Source organism: Physcomitrium patens, chromosome 15 (genome assembly GCF_059467195.1).
Source record: "Physcomitrium patens ecotype Gransden chromosome 15, ASM5946719v1, whole genome shotgun sequence".
NCBI classification, from domain to species: domain Eukaryota; kingdom Viridiplantae; phylum Streptophyta; class Bryopsida; order Funariales; family Funariaceae; genus Physcomitrium; species Physcomitrium patens.
The window spans coordinates 4,446,122-4,463,720 of NC_143424.1; the positions used below are offsets into that span (position 1 = coordinate 4,446,122).

General features: G+C 41.5%; 1 protein-coding gene across 2 annotated transcripts in view; it reads left to right on the forward strand.

Moving 5' to 3' along the window:
* Window positions 1-251: 251 nt before the first annotated feature.
* The window catches only part of LOC112292510 (cellulose synthase A catalytic subunit 7 [UDP-forming]), a 55,922-nt gene continuing 38,574 nt past the window's right edge, over window positions 252-17,599 (forward strand). The window contains exons 1-13 of one of the 2 annotated variants that reach the window (XM_090256279.1): window positions 252-755; window positions 2,209-2,404; window positions 2,764-2,969; window positions 3,239-3,350; window positions 3,649-3,835; window positions 4,156-4,422; window positions 4,627-4,972; window positions 5,202-5,339; window positions 5,520-5,858; window positions 6,134-6,413; window positions 6,690-6,886; window positions 7,018-7,380; window positions 7,498-8,684. In XM_090256279.1, the coding sequence (XP_090112405.1) occupies window positions 678-755; window positions 2,209-2,404; window positions 2,764-2,969; window positions 3,239-3,350; window positions 3,649-3,835; window positions 4,156-4,422; window positions 4,627-4,972; window positions 5,202-5,339; window positions 5,520-5,858; window positions 6,134-6,413; window positions 6,690-6,886; window positions 7,018-7,380; window positions 7,498-8,079 (3,291 nt within the window). In that variant the 5' untranslated portion in view covers window positions 252-677 and the 3' untranslated portion in view covers window positions 8,080-8,684. Of the gene's footprint in view, window positions 756-2,208; window positions 2,405-2,763; window positions 2,970-3,238; window positions 3,351-3,648; window positions 3,836-4,155; window positions 4,423-4,626; window positions 4,973-5,201; window positions 5,340-5,519; window positions 5,859-6,133; window positions 6,414-6,689; window positions 6,887-7,017; window positions 7,381-7,497; window positions 8,685-17,599 lie in introns of those variants that run through there. The other variant, XM_073539212.2, reaches the window with a different exon arrangement.

Here is a 17,599-nt window from a genome sequence, read left to right on the forward strand (position 1 = left end):
TGCCCCTATTTTCCGTGTGTTTGAAATTCTAATATTAGTGATGGCCTGGGGTCTGCGAGGCGTGCATTAAAAAGTTACCGAATTCTAAGTATCGTGGTGGTGGTTAAATTCTGACGTGCGCTGCAGCTGCTCGGTTCGTTTGCATGACGCAGTCGATGTGAGAGCTTGTTCCTGTGGATTGTCATGGTGGGTTCGGCTGGAGTAAGTCTTTAAGGAGCCCTGGCGGATTTTTCCTTTTCGGGGGAGAGTTTTGTAGGAGTTCTGTTAGAGTTTTGTAGGAGTTTTGTTAGAGTTTTGGTGGGGTTTTAGAGGATGTTAAGTGAGGGTCGTAGAGTTGTCAGTGTGTTTAGGAGAAAAGGCCAGAGGTAGAGTGACGGAGACGGGGGGTGGGGAGTGGGGGGTGGGCAGCCATAGCCGTCGTCGCCTTCTGTCCCGGTCCTCCAATAATTCCAGCTCAATCGTCACGCGTCCTCCTGAGTCTTCTTCTTCTTCCTCTTCTTCTGCCGGAGGGAAGGGGAGATGATCACTCAGAGGTGAGGTGCGAGGAAGAAAGGGGGACGAGTTCCCGAGTGTTCTTCCCAGTGGCATGGGTGCTGGGTGAGAAGAAGGTGGTTTGTGAGGGAGAACAGGGCTCGAGGAGGTTGGAGCCGTGGGGGCAGTGGTGGAGTTAGGGAAGCATGGAGGCCAATGCGGGGTTGGTGGCGGGCTCGCACAACCGCAATGAGCTGGTTGTCATCCGACAGGAGAGCGATGGGGTAAGGAAGCTCTGGGCTGCGTTGTCTTAGTCATACTTTGGAAGTGACCAAGCGCTAAATTTAGACGATTGGACACATATGCTGTGAATGTGCTCCTCTGCAGCAAGTCCGAGTTCGATACTGAATGTGTTCTGGTTTGTGTGATCCGGATCGGTGAGGTAGAGTTGCTGTCCATGGCGGTCTGTTTTCAACAGTGCGTTGATACGGGCGTAGTTTCGTTGATGAATGAACGTTAATATTTTATGGATACTTCAAAATGTTATCGACGTGCATTTCGCGGAAACGATTGTAGTCTTGCCGCCGTCTATGTTCAGCATTCTTAATTCAGACTTTTCCGTAAAGTTTCCCTCCTGTGTTCGCCTTCCTTTGATCTTCATATTCCGGGACTTGGGTACCACTGGACGGAAATGCATCGGAACTTGTCGCTTCCTTAGGCGGCAAGATTGTTGCTAATGTTTTCGACGTACTTTAATGCCTTTTAATTTGAATCGGTTAGAGTGAAGCCCGAACTGAAGATTGTCCGCGATGCTGCTAGGTGCTTCAAAACTTTTTCGGGGGTTCTTGAGAAAACTTCATGGTTGACGCATTCAGATACGAAACCGAGTCGTCAGAATTTTCAGACTTGATCTGTAGGTTCTGCATAGCTCCCTTGAGGTGACCACACAATAGGGGAACCGACTGAGCCCCAACTAAATGCATTGGTACAGGGTGTGTGGACACATGTTTCTACACTTCATAAATGTAGCTACTCATATTACAAAATTACCCGCCCCCTCTCCCCAGGCTAACCTGCATCAAGACAAGCCCTTCAAACTTGTCAACTAATCCCCAGTCCTAGTGCACAGTCATCGCTCTATAGAGTTCTGCAGGCAGTCCAATAAATTGTTTACAAGCAATCCGTAGTCCATTAATCTTAATCGACAAAGTAAGTTCCAAGGAAAAATCAAAGATTACGCGCGATGCTCCTTTCAAGTTTCCTAACAGTTCTTAATTTAAGCCTCAACTAGCACAGAAGCAGATCACCAGGATACAAACCGGAATATTCTACAGCCGCTTAAGTAAGCCTTTAAGACCACATGTAATCCTCAGCGCACCCGAGTCTGTCTTTTCTCGCCGACATAACTGCGCCACAGCTCTTCTGCACATCATGCAGCAAGACCCCCGATTTCGTATTGCTGCTCGACGTCACGATAAAAAAGAATCCTTCCGAAGCTGCCATGAAACGTTGGAACAATAGTGTTTCCTGGAGTTTTCAAACAGTGCCCCCCTTCGTTTCACCGAGTCCCTCACCCCTGATACCCTCTTCTGCACCATGTGATGTGTGTTGATCCTGGTGCACCCCAAATCTGCTCCAAAAGGAGGGAGTTTTCCGTACTTGTGCAACGAGGTAACAGCTCCAGTTATTGTGGAAGTGGACACCAGTCTCATGGATCTTGTTGTTGGTTGTGTGCAGCCGAGGCCGTTGAGTAATGTGAACAGCCACATCTGTCAAATTTGTGGCGATGATGTGGGAGTGACACTGGAAGGGGAGATGTTCGTGGCGTGCACCGAATGCGGGTTCCCGGTGTGCCGCCCCTGCTACGAGTATGAACGGAAGGATGGGACTCAGGCATGTCCCCAGTGTCGGACTCGCTACAGGCGACACAAAGGTGTGCTTTCTATGGCGTCCACGTGTTACCGAGGTTTTCGTGGGTGCGGTGTTGCAGTGAGATTAGAGTTTCTGGAGCTCGACAGTGCTGCATTGTGGTTGAGGTAGTTGTGTGAGGGGTTGGATTGCGCGTAGGATGTTACCCGAAGATCTGTTCACTCCCGGTGCGGCTTACCGGCCGCGGTTACTGGGAGTTGGAGGTTTCCAGATTGGGGAGCGAATTGCAGTTGATTGCAGGATGTTGGAGCCTGTTGGTCATGTCGGTGAGGATTGTGAGCGTCGATGGAGCTGAGATGTGCATGGACTGTGAGAGCGAGCTTGAGAGTGTTGTTGACGGAATTGTGGGATGTGGTTGTGAAGGGAGTCCTCGAGTGAAGGGAGACGACGAAGAAGAGGACACCGACGACCTGGACAACGAATTCAACCACAATGTTGATATCGACAAGCACGACAAGCAGCAAGTCGTGGATGAGATGCTGCACAGCCAGATGGCGTATGGTCGTGACACGGACGTGATGATGTCTGCAATGCAGCCTCAGTATCCCCTTTTGACGGACGGACACACGGTACGTAAGGGTGGTTCCAGTCGCGAATTTCACATGCAACGGGTCGGATTTGGTGTCTGCGATCTCGGGGCGCCGGAGGCGCCGCAGATTTTAAGGACAGGGCGTCAGAAATGAGAGTGTGTAGAAATTGGAAATGAGAGATGTCCGTGTTAAGCTATGCGGTGTGGTTTCAGATTGGGTGGTCTGGATGGTAGCGAGGTGGAGGGTGGCGTGTTGATTGTGGCAGCTGATTCCAGTGGCACGTACCTGACCCAAGTGTGCACGCGCAGGTTTCTGGAGCAGGCGAATCGAATGCTACGTCACCCGATCATCAGGCGATATTTCCTGTTGCAGGAGGGAAACGGATCCACCCTGTTGCTTACAGCGACATTGGAAGCCCAGGTGAGGCCTTGCAAGGCACAGGAAATTTTGAGCGCGAAAGGATTGTAGTTGATCATGTTTTGTATGGAATGCGTTGGTCATATTGATAGATGACGGCCCTTGTCCGAGCTGCAAAGAAGCGCTGTAGTGCGTAGTGGTGGTACGAAGCACAGTGTTACGTCCGTGGAAGTATGAAATGCGTGAACGCAGAGCTGGGAATTGTGGTTCAGCGTGGGTGTGGTCTTCCGCAAGAGAGCGGAATAAAAGAAAGCAGCGAGCAGGGACATGCACTGACTGGGGCGTTGCATTCTGATAACAGCTAGGCCACTGGATCCGGCGAAGGATCTGGGATCGTATGGGTACGGGAGCATCGCCTGGAAGGAGAGGGTGGAGAGCTGGAAGCTGAGGCAGGGAATGCAAATGACGACGACGGAGGGAGGGCAGCTCCAAGCAAGCGGGAAGGGCGGCCACGATGAGAACGGGCCAGATTGCCCGGACCTGCCAATGTGAGTTGTGTCGGTGGGAGGTGGGGCGCAAGGGCTGGGAAGGGAGAAAGGGGTAGTGTTGTGGGAAGGGGGGCGGAATTTGTGTGCAATGCATTGTTGATGATGCTGGGCACAGGGCTGTGGAGAAGCAGAAGCGGTGGATGTATGTGGTGGCAGCGGGATGCGTTGGGATTGTGGGCATGGCACTGCTGTATGTCTTGGGGGATACGTGTGGGAGGTGTTGGAATCGCATGGTCCGGTTGCGGGGCATGCGAGGATGTGTGAGCAGTGTGAGAGTGATGGGACGTTGGGTGACGGTGTGGTACGGTTGTGGAGTGCAGAATGGACGAATCGCGACAACCACTGTCGAGGAAAGTGCCGATTCCATCGAGCAAGATCAACCCGTACAGGATGATAATTGTGATTCGACTGGTGGTGATTTGTCTGTTTTTCCGATACCGTATCTTGAACCCTGTGAATGAAGCGTACGCCCTGTGGCTGGTGTCGGTGATTTGCGAGATTTGGTTCGCCATATCGTGGATTCTGGATCAGTTTCCGAAGTGGCTGCCCATCAACCGCGAGACGTATCTGGATCGGCTGTCGTTGAGGTGGGTGCAGTGAAGTTGGCGGTGTGAGCAGTGGAGTGTGGTGAGAGTCGAGGGTGGTGGGGTGGTGGTAGCGTTAGAGAGGGTGGGTGGGGAATGTGGGTCCTAGTGCGTTGTGTATGTGGGCAGCGCGGTGGTGGTGGTGGCGGACGAGTGAGTGATGAACGTGACGTGTGGCGTTGTGATGCGGCGGGGTGGTTGGTTCAGGTTCGAGAAGGAAGGGGAGCCGTCTCGGCTGTGTCCCGTGGATATCTATGTGAGTACGGTGGACCCAATGAAGGAGCCACCTCTGGTGACTGCGAACACGATACTGTCGATTCTGGCTGTGGACTACCCCGTGGACAAGGTGTCGTGCTACATATCCGATGATGGTGCATCGATGCTGACGTTCGAGGTTCTGTCGGAGACGTCGGAGTTCGCTCGGAAGTGGGTGCCGTTCTGCAAGAAGTTCAACATCGAGCCCCGGGCACCTGAGGTGTACTTCGCCCTGAAGATTGACTACCTGAAGGACAAGGTGCAGCCAACGTTCGTGAAGGAGCGGAGAGCCATGAAGGTGAGCAGGCGGGTGGATGCGTGGAGCGCTGCACGGATGTGCGGTGTTTGGGAATGCTGTGTTGGGTGTGTGAGAGAGGGTGAGCGCATGCATGGGGAGGTGGAGCGAATGGCGTACGGCAATGCTGTTGTTGTTGTTGTTGTTGTTGGTGGTGGTGGTGGTGGTGGTGGTCGTGCGGGGCGGGTGGAACTGGGGGACTGAGTTAGGGTGATGAACGGGTTTTTTGCAGAGGGAGTACGAGGAGTTCAAGGTGCGAGTGAACGCGTTGGTGGCGAAAGCGCAGAAGATGCCGGACGAAGGATGGACAATGCAGGATGGAACGCCGTGGCCTGGGAACAACACTCGCGACCATCCCGGGATGATCCAGGTATGTGGGGCGGTGGATGGGATGGTTGGGTGCAAGGAGTGTGGGGTTTTGGGGAGTGGGATGAGATGCGTGGAGTTTGGCGTGGAAGGTTGGAGGGAGTGGAATTTATGTTGCTTGGACGGCGTGGGCGGTAATGGTTGTGCTTGTGAAAGATGATGAATGCGCGCGTGGGGATGGCAGGTGTTTTTGGGACACAGCGGGGGTCACGACACGGACGGGAACGAGCTGCCACGGCTGGTGTACGTGTCTCGAGAGAAACGACCCGGGTTCAACCATCACAAGAAGGCCGGTGCCATGAATGCGTTGGTGCGGGTGTCTGCGGTGCTAACAAACGCGCCTTTCTTCCTGAATCTGGATTGTGATCATTACATCAACAACAGCAAGGCGCTCCGGGAAGCGATGTGCTTTCTGATGGATCCCATCGTGGGGAAGAGGGTGTGCTACGTCCAGTTTCCTCAGCGGTTCGATGGCATCGACAGGAACGATCGATATGCCAATCACAACACCGTTTTCTTCGACGTAAGTGTGGATGGGAGCGTGAATTCCGTCGTGGGCCATCGTGAGGGCGGGAGTGTGCTGCATGTTATAAATATGTCCCGTGGTTGCGGAATGTGGGTTGGGAACGCGGCGGAGGCGGTGGGAGGTTGGGGTGGGGTGCAGGGGAAGGGTTGTGAGAGTGTGGTGGTGGGTGTTGTGGTTGCGCGGGCACCGATGATGGTTGATGTGGTTACATGGGGAGGGGTTTGGAGCACGTGAGGAAGTGACGCGCGTTTGGTGGTATTGCATGATTGCAGATCAACTTGAAGGGATTGGACGGCGTGCAGGGCCCGGTGTACGTGGGTACTGGATGTTGTTTCAAGAGGCAAGCGATTTATGGTTACGACCCTCCTCCGAAGGATGCGAAGGCGTCGGGTGGGCGGAGCCAAGGCGTGTGTCCATCATGGCTGTGCGGGCCCCGGAAGAAGGGAGTTGGGAAGGCGAAGGTTGCGAAAGGCGGGAAGAAGAAGCCTCCGTCGAGGAGCGACTCCAGCATTCCCATTTTCAGCCTGGAGGACATCGAAGAAGGCATCGAAGGTAGGGGGAGTGGGTGTCAGTGGGATGGTTGTGGGTGAGGGCGTTGTGATGCTGTTTGGCGCATGCAGAGGTTGTGGTTGGAGTCGGGGGGCGTGTTGATGATGATATGCCATGTGCATGGTTTGTTTGGAGAGCATGGTTTGTTTGGAGAGTGTGGTTTGTTTGGAGAGCATGGTTTGTTTGGAGAGTGTGGTTTGTTTGGAGAGTGTGGTTTGGGCGTGGGACGTGGTGTGTAAGTTGGATGGTTGACGGGGTGGGTTGGGTGTGCGGGCGCAGGCATTGACGAGGAGAAGTCGTCGCTGATGTCTTTGAAGAACTTCGAGAAGAGGTTCGGTCAGTCTCCGGTGTTCGTGGCGTCGACGCTGCTGGAGAACGGAGGCGTGCCGCACTCTGCGAATCCGGGGTCGCTGTTGAAGGAAGCCATCCACGTGATCAGTTGTGGGTACGAAGACAAGACGGACTGGGGGAAGGAGGTGAGGGTGAGGGTGAGGGGGTTGGGTGGTGGTTGAGGTGATGAATGTGTGGAGTGCGCGGAAATGAGAGTACGTGGGTGGACGGAGTGCGTGCAGCGCTAAGAGGTTTGGGTGGGTGTGGGTGAGTGCAGATCGGATGGATCTACGGGTCCGTGACGGAGGACATTCTGACGGGGTTCAAAATGCACTGCAGAGGATGGAGGTCCATCTATTGCATGCCGACGCGACCTGCGTTCAAGGGGTCGGCGCCCATCAACTTGTCGGATCGGCTGAACCAAGTGCTGCGATGGGCGCTGGGGTCGGTGGAGATTTCGCTGAGTCGGCACTGCCCTCTGTGGTACGGGTACGGTGGAGGGAAGAACGGCGGGCTGAAGTGTCTGGAGAGGCTGGCTTACATCAACACGACGATCTACCCGCTGACATCGTTGCCGCTGCTGGCGTACTGCGTGCTGCCCGCGGTGTGTTTGCTGACGGGGAAGTTCATCATACCCACGGTACGCGGCCGCGCGGAGAGGTTTGGGGTTTGTTGTGGCTGCGGGGAGGGTGGGTGGTTTGGCGAAGGTGGAGGGTACGGTGGTTCTGAGTGGGTGGTTTTGTGGTGGGATATGCAGATCAGTAACCTGGCGAGTCTGTGGTTTATTTCATTGTTTATCTCCATTTTTGCGACGGGCATACTGGAAATGCGGTGGTCGGGAGTGGGCATCGACGAGTGGTGGAGGAACGAGCAGTTTTGGGTGATCGGAGGCGTGTCGGCGCACTTGTTCGCGCTGTTCCAGGGTCTGCTGAAGGTGTTCGCGGGTATCGACACCAACTTCACGGTGACGTCGAAACAGGCAGAGGACGAGGATTTCGCGGAGCTGTACATGATAAAGTGGACGGCGCTGCTGATTCCGCCGACGACGCTGATCGTGATCAACATGATCGGCGTGGTGGCGGGGATTTCGGATGCGATCAACAACGGATACCAGTCGTGGGGCCCGCTGTTCGGGAAGCTGTTTTTCGCGTTCTGGGTGATCGTTCACTTGTATCCGTTCCTGAAGGGTCTGATGGGACGACAGAACCGGACACCGACGATCGTGATCGTGTGGTCGATCCTGCTGGCGTCCATCTTCTCGCTTCTGTGGGTGCGCATCGACCCGTTTCTGGCGAAGGTGAAGGGTCCCGACCTGTCGCAGTGCGGGATAAACTGTTGAGTGGGGGTGTGTGATGGAGGAATCGAGGAAATGGATGTTAGGAGTGCGACGCTTTGGAACGCAACGTCAAGGTTCTTTGGATTGCGACGCTTGGGCGGGGCGATGATTGTTTTCCGTGGTGCACGGAGGAAGTTGGTTAAATTATAAGGTTGGCGGATCACGGCCGAAGAAGCCTAGATGCGCGCTCTGGCGCGGAGTCGTGAATATGAAGCAAGGTTCCGCATTGGCGGTATCGAGGTGGGCGACGAAGAGGTTTGTAGATAATAAGCTCGAGTCGAGGTTGGGTAGATACAGGTTGGGGAGGGTTTGACGAGAGATGGACTAACAAGTAGGTGGGTGAGTCTAGAGTAGGTAGTAGCACGGTGGATTGTGTTGGTCGATTGGCAAGCGTTTCTGTTATCCATATTGCCGTTGGAGACTTTGGTAGACGTGTGTCGGGGTTTGTGTCTCGGTGCAGCTCCAAATGAAACTGGTGCCCTGGTTGGGTGGGAAGGGTAGCAGAGGGGTTTGCTCATACAAATTAGGCCGTTGCGTGAAGCAGGTGCCATATTGTGCAGTATGCCGGTTGTGAATGGAAAGATATCGTGAATCGGATGTTGAATGGAGGATGTGGGCATGTGAGTGCGGTGCTGGAAGTAAGGTTGTATGATGGCGTTGGTTCGGGTTGATTTGTTAGTTTATTGGGGCGGATGTGTGGTTGTGCGAAAGATCGTGGGCTTTTTTGTGTAGGTCGTCTCAGGCTCTGCTTTTATTGTGCAGCGGCTCGGCGGAAGTTCGGTCAGTTAGGAGGGGTATCAGATGTTTGGGGTGACGATTGCCGCGCTGAGTTCCATGAATTTGTGTATTGATTGGAGTGCCTACTGGTTGGACGTGAGAGTCTGATTTGTTGGGGGCGATGACGAGTAGTTGTGGTCAGCTTACTCACTTGAATCGTGGTGACACGGGCATGGGTGACGGTGCGGTAGTTCGTGGCAAAGTGCAGAAGTAGTTGGCTTGTCGTGGGAGCGCGGTTGGAAGGTGAGAGGGTAAGGAAGGCAGAGCATTGTTGGGAAATGAACACACCTTTGGTCGACAGTGCATGAGTGTGTCGGTGTGGTTTCAAGATAGTCTTGGATTACATGGGAATTTGGTTGGTGTGGGAAGTTTAGATGACGTTGATGGGAGATGCCTCTGTGGTGATGATGGAGTGTTGCATAATCAGAGCATGAGGAGTGTGTGTAGCATTATGGTCAGAGCTGTTGCGTGTTCCAAACTTGGCTTCTCTGATGTCGGATGCCCCTGGGTTGCATATTGCAGAGGGTATGAGTTTCACCTTCCAGAGCAGTGGTGGTCCTCTGATTTAATTCTTGAAACAGCATATCTAGTATAAATGCATTAATTTAGAATTCTTGACCACAATAATTTTAAAAAGCCTTAGCTTGCAAAGAAACTAATCATGAAAAATCATTCTCAGGTCAAGAAGACTTGAAAAACAAGTGAATAAATTACTAGACTTTCTAATTTACTGTTTGAACTCTTTGATTTGAATATATATTCATTCTGCACTAATATATCCCAATTTGTATTATGGTATATTTGTTTCTACAACTTCTTTTGCATGCTCTCACCTTTTATTGATTGTGCAAAATTTTTACATAAGTTCATTATGTTCCATAATCAAATTCATTTTGGTAATATAGTTGTCTTTCAATTTGTCATCAAGAAATTATTGCTGTGTAATTATGTAATTTTAAATTCATAAATTTATCTAAGTTTTAATATCATTTTTATTTTAGTTTTTATTTTTGTACTTTTTTTCTTGAATTACTAAATCATTGTTTAACTTTGTTTAAGTTTTTTGAGCCTTTATTGACTTTCTACTTACATTGATTATTCTCCTCTATCATTTAGTTTAAATAAATAAATAGACAAATTTTAGATTTTTTTTACAAAAAAATATCTTCACATAATTAATCACTGTAATCATCAGATCTTAATTTCTTCAATGCAATCCACCTTTAGTTCTTTTTACTTGTTTTAAAATTGTCCTTGCTAAATTGTAAATTATGCTTCAAGATATTTTTTTGATTACTTCATGTTGTCTTTTGTTCTTGCATACTTTGTTAATTTATACTTTAATTTTTGTTATTTTATTATCATTTATCAATAATATTTTATTTGATTAATGTTTTTAATTGTCTTCTCTTTTGTTTATCCTCAACTTATACTCACAGTTTAAAATAAAACGTCTATCTTCATTGATTTACTTTTATATTACAATAGTTGTTTACTATGATACTTCACATCATATTCACATCATGTTTCACACATTGATACTTAGTTGATTATAATTTGTATATATAATGTTCAAAAGATTTTTTTTGCAAAAATTGCAATGAAGTCATATTCTTCTGAAAGTGTTTTCCTTTGTTAATGTGTATATATTTACAACTTTTAATAAAAGTAACTACTAGGTAATAGGTGTTCAAGCTTGAACACCTCTCTTTTAGTGTACAGACACTCTACTATGCCACACCCTTGCATACATACAATAATATCCTTTCTATTTGAATTTTTTTTTAATGATGATATATTTTGATGATGATGCTGTTACTATTTAAAAGGATTATGAAAACAGATAAAAAAAATAAGAAAAAAATTGATATCTTGTTTTGTATTTAAATGATGCATTTTATATGCTAAAATTTGGACGTATGTTCTATATTACAAGAAATAAACTTTAAAATTATGCAGTCAACTTGTACAAGTAAAAAGATGTATAACATTTTTTTCAAAAATAAACATTCTTAATAAGTTAATGAAATTGCATAGGAAGAGAGAAGGAAGAAGAAAAGGCTCTATGTAATAAAATGAAGTGTCCACCTAGCAATTTTTTTAATAAAGTAAAATTTCTATTGTAAAAAATAAAAAAATTATAAAAGTATACAACACATTCGTACTTTTTTTGAAATAGTTTTTTACTTATTTAATAAATTAAGTTTTTTATTCACTCTTTTAAAGAAATATGAAAATGATTAATATTACTAATATTTATAAATCTATTGTTCAAGCTGGCATTAAGTTATCTAAGAAAAAATATATATTCTTTATTTACAAGAACCTGTAGCCATTTGCTCTTAACATTGTTATGGTGGATTTTTAAAGTATTATTATTAAAGTATAGTATATTTTTTGTAATTATTTGGAATAGAATGAATTAATTGAAATGAAACAAAAGTACAAAAAGACATCTAATGTAGAAAAATTAAGAGATACTTCAAGCCATCTTATACAAAAAGTGTCAATAGTAATAATATCAAAATACATAAAAAAATACCAATTTTAAATTTTATATAGCAAACAATAGTTCTTCTAAGATAAAACTAAATATAATAATAAATTATTAGTTTACTTTGTACATGCAAGTATGTCATGTCACGTGATATGGCATTGAGTGCCAAATTTCATTAGATGTATGTAATTTGATAGTAGTTTTTTATCTATTAATAATTTTTTTGTTAATTGATTTATTCATGTCAATTAAGATTTGAGTACTTAAGTAGAGAAAAACCCTTGACTTGACATTCTTGTCAAGTCATGTCTTATGAGTGATTTGGAGAGTGAAAAAACTTGTTGTAAGGATTTGCTTGGACTATGGTGTTTTAGCCATTTTAGTAAAGGTTTAGAGTTTTCCTTATTTTCATACTTACACCCTTGAATTCTTCCTTTATGATGTAAGAGATAGTTTGATTTACTTTGGTATAGATTTCTAATCTTTTACTTGATAAGAATCTCTTCAATTTGTAATATAGTAAATTAGAATTAAGTAGATCAAAAAAAAAAAAATTGCTATTGGATTATGGGCACTTTTGTACTAGGTAGTAAAATCTAACTGGGTTGTAATGCCGCACTACTGTATATGGCTATATTGATCATTATGGATATTATACAATACAAAGTATAGGAGTACTAGATCCAGAAGCAGTATTCAGTACAGGGCATTGAGGCAAAATTGTGAGGCAATAGTGGAGCACAAGGTCAGAGTTCAAGGTTGCAGCATGAGGCAATCATGAGGTGGTAGTAGAGCACAGGTGCTAGAGCACGAGGTTGCAATATTATGAAGTACAACATCATGAAATCAAAGTTTCGATACTAGGCAATTGTAATTGATCTATTCAAGATACAAAGTTATAGTAATTGGATTTAAGGTGCTAAGATAGAGCTTGCAATAGGCAATGATGTGGTACAATATCAATATTTGGACTGCAATAGAGGCATATTGTGACATAGAATTTTGATTGCATGAGTTTTGTAATATAAGAGGATTTTGGTGCAAAGCATTTACACTTTGTGCAAAAGATTCAATACAATAATTTGATAAAAACTACTATAAAAACAACAAGGATGAGTTGGTGGCTAGTGGTAATCAATAACAACTTGTGGCATTTTCTTGTAGTGTCATACTATAAATGCTTACAATATGTAAAATATAGTTAAAACATATGATATGTTGACAAATCTAGATGTGTGTTAGAGTGATTAGTAGATTAAATTATAAAGAAGTTGGTATGAAAAACCTTACTTTATTTTTTTTTACTTATTTTTATTTTGGCATTATATATATATATATATATATATATATATATATTTATAGGACCTAAATATTTAGTATAAAGCCTTAGAAGAAGGTCAAAGCCTAAGAAAGAAAATCCAAACTAGTGGGAGGCTAATTCGGAGAGATGAAAGCAAGGCATTGTGAGATGAAGGCAAGGAATGGAAAACTTCATCCTTATTGGACAAATACCATGCCCAATGGGCTTTGAAGAGGCTACTGACGACCTTAAGAAGGATTTCTGTGACTTCAAAGAAGGTATTTGGAAATTAGAAGCCATTATTGTTAGGTTTAGGATTTGAACTATAATTTTTGTGCAAAAATTAGAGGATTTGGAGTTAGGATGAAGAAATTGTAGATGTTTGAAGTTAAGGTATTAATTTAAGATATACTATTATTCTTTTGTAAATACAAGGAGTTTTACGGTAGTTTTTGAAGATTGGAAGATGCAATTGGAATGGCCATTTCAAAGCCTACATCTTTTATACATGAATTGTTACTTTTGAAATTCATATAAAGGAGATATAAGAAGTTGAAGGCGATACTTCCAAATCAAAGGCAATAAATAAGTGGTTTTGTTCATAGTAATGATTGGAACCATATCTTGAGTTTTTGGAAGAATTTTTGGCTCAAACCTTTTTGAGAAGGTAGATAATTGTGTTAAAAAACTAAAAATATAAATTTTGTAGAATTTTAGTATTTAGTTTGTGAGATATGAAAGAAATTTTACATAAGTATATAAAAACTAGAATTTGAAGCTATTGTTAGAGTTTTCAAGATATCTCAAGATCCACAATGAATTTGTAATTGAAATTTGTTGTGGAAGTTGATAAGAATACATCAGTACTTCATATAAATTTGGAGTAAGTTTGGACGGTCGGATCAAGAGTTATGAGATATTGAAGTTTGGAAAAATTTCCACATGAGGGTATACAAGGATTTAGAGGATTTTATCATATTTTGATGGTTGTTGGTTACTTGAGGCTTATGTATTTGGTGTAATTCCTCCAAAAGGGAAATTTTATATGTAAACTTAGGAATTTTCTTATTTTGAAGCTTGATTGAGTAATTAATGACAACTAAGAATCCAATGCTTTCTTGAGGCAAATTCTCTTTGTCTCAATAGTGGCTAAAGGTATCAAGCCATTGCGTTAGGTGTATACAATGACAGGGTTCTTGTGGTCATAAGACCATGGTGACAAATCCATGGTCATAGATCTATTACATGCTTATAAGATCGAATATTAAAAAAAAAAAAAAAAAAAAAAAAAAAAAAAAAAAAAAAAAAAAAAACACACACACACACATACACATATACACACATACAATGTCCAAAATTCTTATGTGTCAAGTTTTGAAGCTCATTCCAAGTACATATGGAGTCCAAATTTGATTATTTTTTAGTCAATTTTATGTATAAGAGATCCAAGGAATTTATTGGCATATTTAATTTTGGAGTGGAGATTATTTGGAACATTGAAGTGGCATTTGCTAAATCCTCATTGCTTTCTAAGTGAATTTTTGATTTTTTCTCACTTCTCCATATTTCATTTTATTAAAATTATCTTTTATTATCATAGATTTTATAATTTATGACTATTAATTATAGGCAAGTGTTGATTGCTCTAATTTACTTTGATTTTTGCTTATATGTTATTCGAGATGAGGATCTTGTGTGGATTTTAAATTTTTTGTCATTAGTATCTTCTTGTAATTTAGAATATAGTTCTCAAAGGTTTTTTTTGTGATTATTCCATATTATATTTGTACTAATTTGTATTGATAGTCATATCATAAAAATGAGGTTGAATTGATAGCCAGCAAGATGCTTCTATTCATGGATATATTGAACGTATAGTAATCTGAAAGTGATTATTGGTGAATTACAAAGCTTGGTAGTTTTGCAAGCATAAGTTGCCCTATTAGCCTTTAGATAGTTACAGATTTCCAAGTAGTTTCTTTTATGGTGTGTATTAAGAGTCAATATTATCAATCTCCTTCATCATATTACTTAGATAGTGACTATACTAAGGACTTTAAGATATGAGTGGATATTAATGAGGCTTTTTAACTTGTTTTAATATTGAATATTACTTGGAGACTTTAGGTCTCAAGAGTGGACATATTTTATAAGATGGAGGATGATCATTGCAACATTGTGAAGAATATATTCTCAAGAAGAATAAGAGATATTTCTTTGTCAGATTGAAAATTCAAGTTTTAAACATGGATCAAGGAGAAGCATCAAAAGTCTCTCACTTTCAATGAGTGATATGCCTTTGAGTTCTTATCACAATACTTGGAGCATGAGGCAATCCAAATCTATAGAAAATGGAGTAAAAAATACTCACTTGAGTTGTGTGAAGTGGAATATTATTAGGAGGCATGCATAGAATTTATTTCAATTTTTAAAGAGGATGTTATGTCAAGCTTTATGTCTATAATGAAAGAAGAAGATTCAATTCAAAAAGAAGTTGGTATCACAAAGAAAATATAATACATTTGAGTCTTTTTTTAACAAAAAAAGATACAAAAAGAAAAAGAGTAGTTACTTCTTTAAGTAGCACTCCAATTACTTTATTTTGGATAACTCAAGCATCGAAGGTAGCTTTAATGGAAGAGCCACCATCATTTAAACCTTTCCAAATATTTATTAAGCACTTGAAGCATGAATATGGGAATTTTAAGCATGATCAAATGTAATGTATTTAAGACTTCTATTATAAAAAAGAAGATATTCTACATACTATATATGTGCATTTAGCTTGGTTTGCAATACAGTCAAGAGGTGTATTTCTTTTGAGCCAACTTGTTAAGATTTTTTTGTTTAAGATTAATAAGAGACTCTTGGATTTAGCCACATCCAGAATTATTTTTAACTATGATATTAAAGCAATATTGGCACAAGCATTTGCTGAAATTGAGAAATGCAATAAAACACTTTATTAATATGATACTACTAATATGATAGCTTAGATGACAAATGTATGTAAGATGAAGAAGATAGCAACTGCAATAAGTGGCTTGACAAAAACTCAATCTAAAAAGATTATGTAATTTTGGAAATGTGATAGATCTAATCATACAAAGAATGATTCCAACTATCATAAAAAGAAGTAAGTCTTACACATAGAGAAGTCTAAGCCAAATATTGAGATAGCTAAAGTAGGAGATAAATCTTAGAAGAATCAATTAAAGTGTATTTATTGTGATAAGCTTGAATACAATGAAGATAATTGCTTCATATTACATCTATACAAATGGTCCACTTCAGGTAAAAAAAAAAAACCTTAAAAGCTAAAATTATTGAATTAGAAAAGATATTTAATAGTGTGGCCTCATTAAACTAAGTTATTAGATCTCATGTGACTCTAGAACTAAAATATATATATATATATATATATATATATATATATATATATATATATATATATTTCCAAAAAATTATATATTTGGTACATTGAGATAAATAGTGGTTGCAGCTACAATATGTCTATAAACAATAATTAAGAATATGGCACCTATAATAAGTGAGGTATTAGAATCCTTATCAAGCCATTCAAATAATTGTGAAGATCTTAATACTTATATAATTGCCTTTAACTTTTGGCCTTGTGGATATTCATCTGACAATAAAGTCTTCTATTTCAACTTCAATATAAGATAAAAATACTAGTATTAAAAACATGGTACATACTTTGTCTTACAAAGTATTGAATATGTCTATATTTTTTAGTATTGACTTATTATCACGGACATACAACTGAAGAATGTTTGAAAAGATTCTAGAAGATTCTAAAAGGTCCTAAGAAGATTTTTATAGATCCTAGATAGTTCTAATAGGTTCTAAGAAGATTCTAAAAGATTCTAATAGATTCTAAAAAAATTCTAGAATGTCATAAGAGATCTTGGAAGGTTTTAGGAGGCTTTAGATGATTTAGGAAGTTGCCAAAGAAGGATCTTAGGCTTGCTTTATTTCCAAGTTTCATGAAAACTTCTCAAGAAGCTTCTTAGGATTTAATATATATATGAGTCAAGGTTGAGAGAATCCTCAATGTTGACAATTCAATTCTTCTAGTCTAACAAGGATCTTCTTGCCTTATATCCAATTATTTTTATAATATCAAGCTAACTCCATTTCTTGGTCTAGAATCCTTCTCTTGTATACAATCACTAATAATTTGTTGAAATTACCCTAAAATAATATTAGAAGCATGATCTTTCTTGATTCAAAGTTGATTATCTATCTTCTTGGAAGTACTATAGCATTTTCAAGGTTATAGATTATCTTCTTTTAGACTAATATTATTCTTTTTTTTAATATTCTTTTAGTTTTAGTTTTAGTTTTAGTTTTAGTTTTTTTTTTTTTTTTTTTTTTTTTTTTTTCTTTGAATGCATGTATTTCTTTGATTTTTTTATGGAAGAAGGTAGAAAAGTCAATATGACAAACTCCAAAGAAATTAAGTTAGATTCTATTATTAATACTCTTGAAGCATTGAAGATCAGGACAAAGACTTTGTTGAAGTAGAATAAAGAACTATATATGATCATACATAATAGTCAAGGAACCAGAGTGTTTCAACTCCCACATCAAATGACAATAGAGGTTTTAAATTTTTAAATGACTATATTTGCTTCAACAAACATAGGAGGTGCATCCACTCAATGTAATTATTTGACAATAATAACAATACAAGAACCAAGGATCAACCTTTTAAAAAAGTTCAATTTTACTTGTTTAAATTTTGTGGCTTTGTAAACTAAGTACAACTAATCACCTTGCTTCAACCTCAACAATATTCTACTGAAGTATTCCACGTTGGTTTGATTATAACCTTACTCTCAAGTCAAGCTTTATCTTAGTTTGCTCCATTATTTGAAAAGATTTTTTTTATATTGCATAATTTTAAAGCATTTTTGGCAGCATTT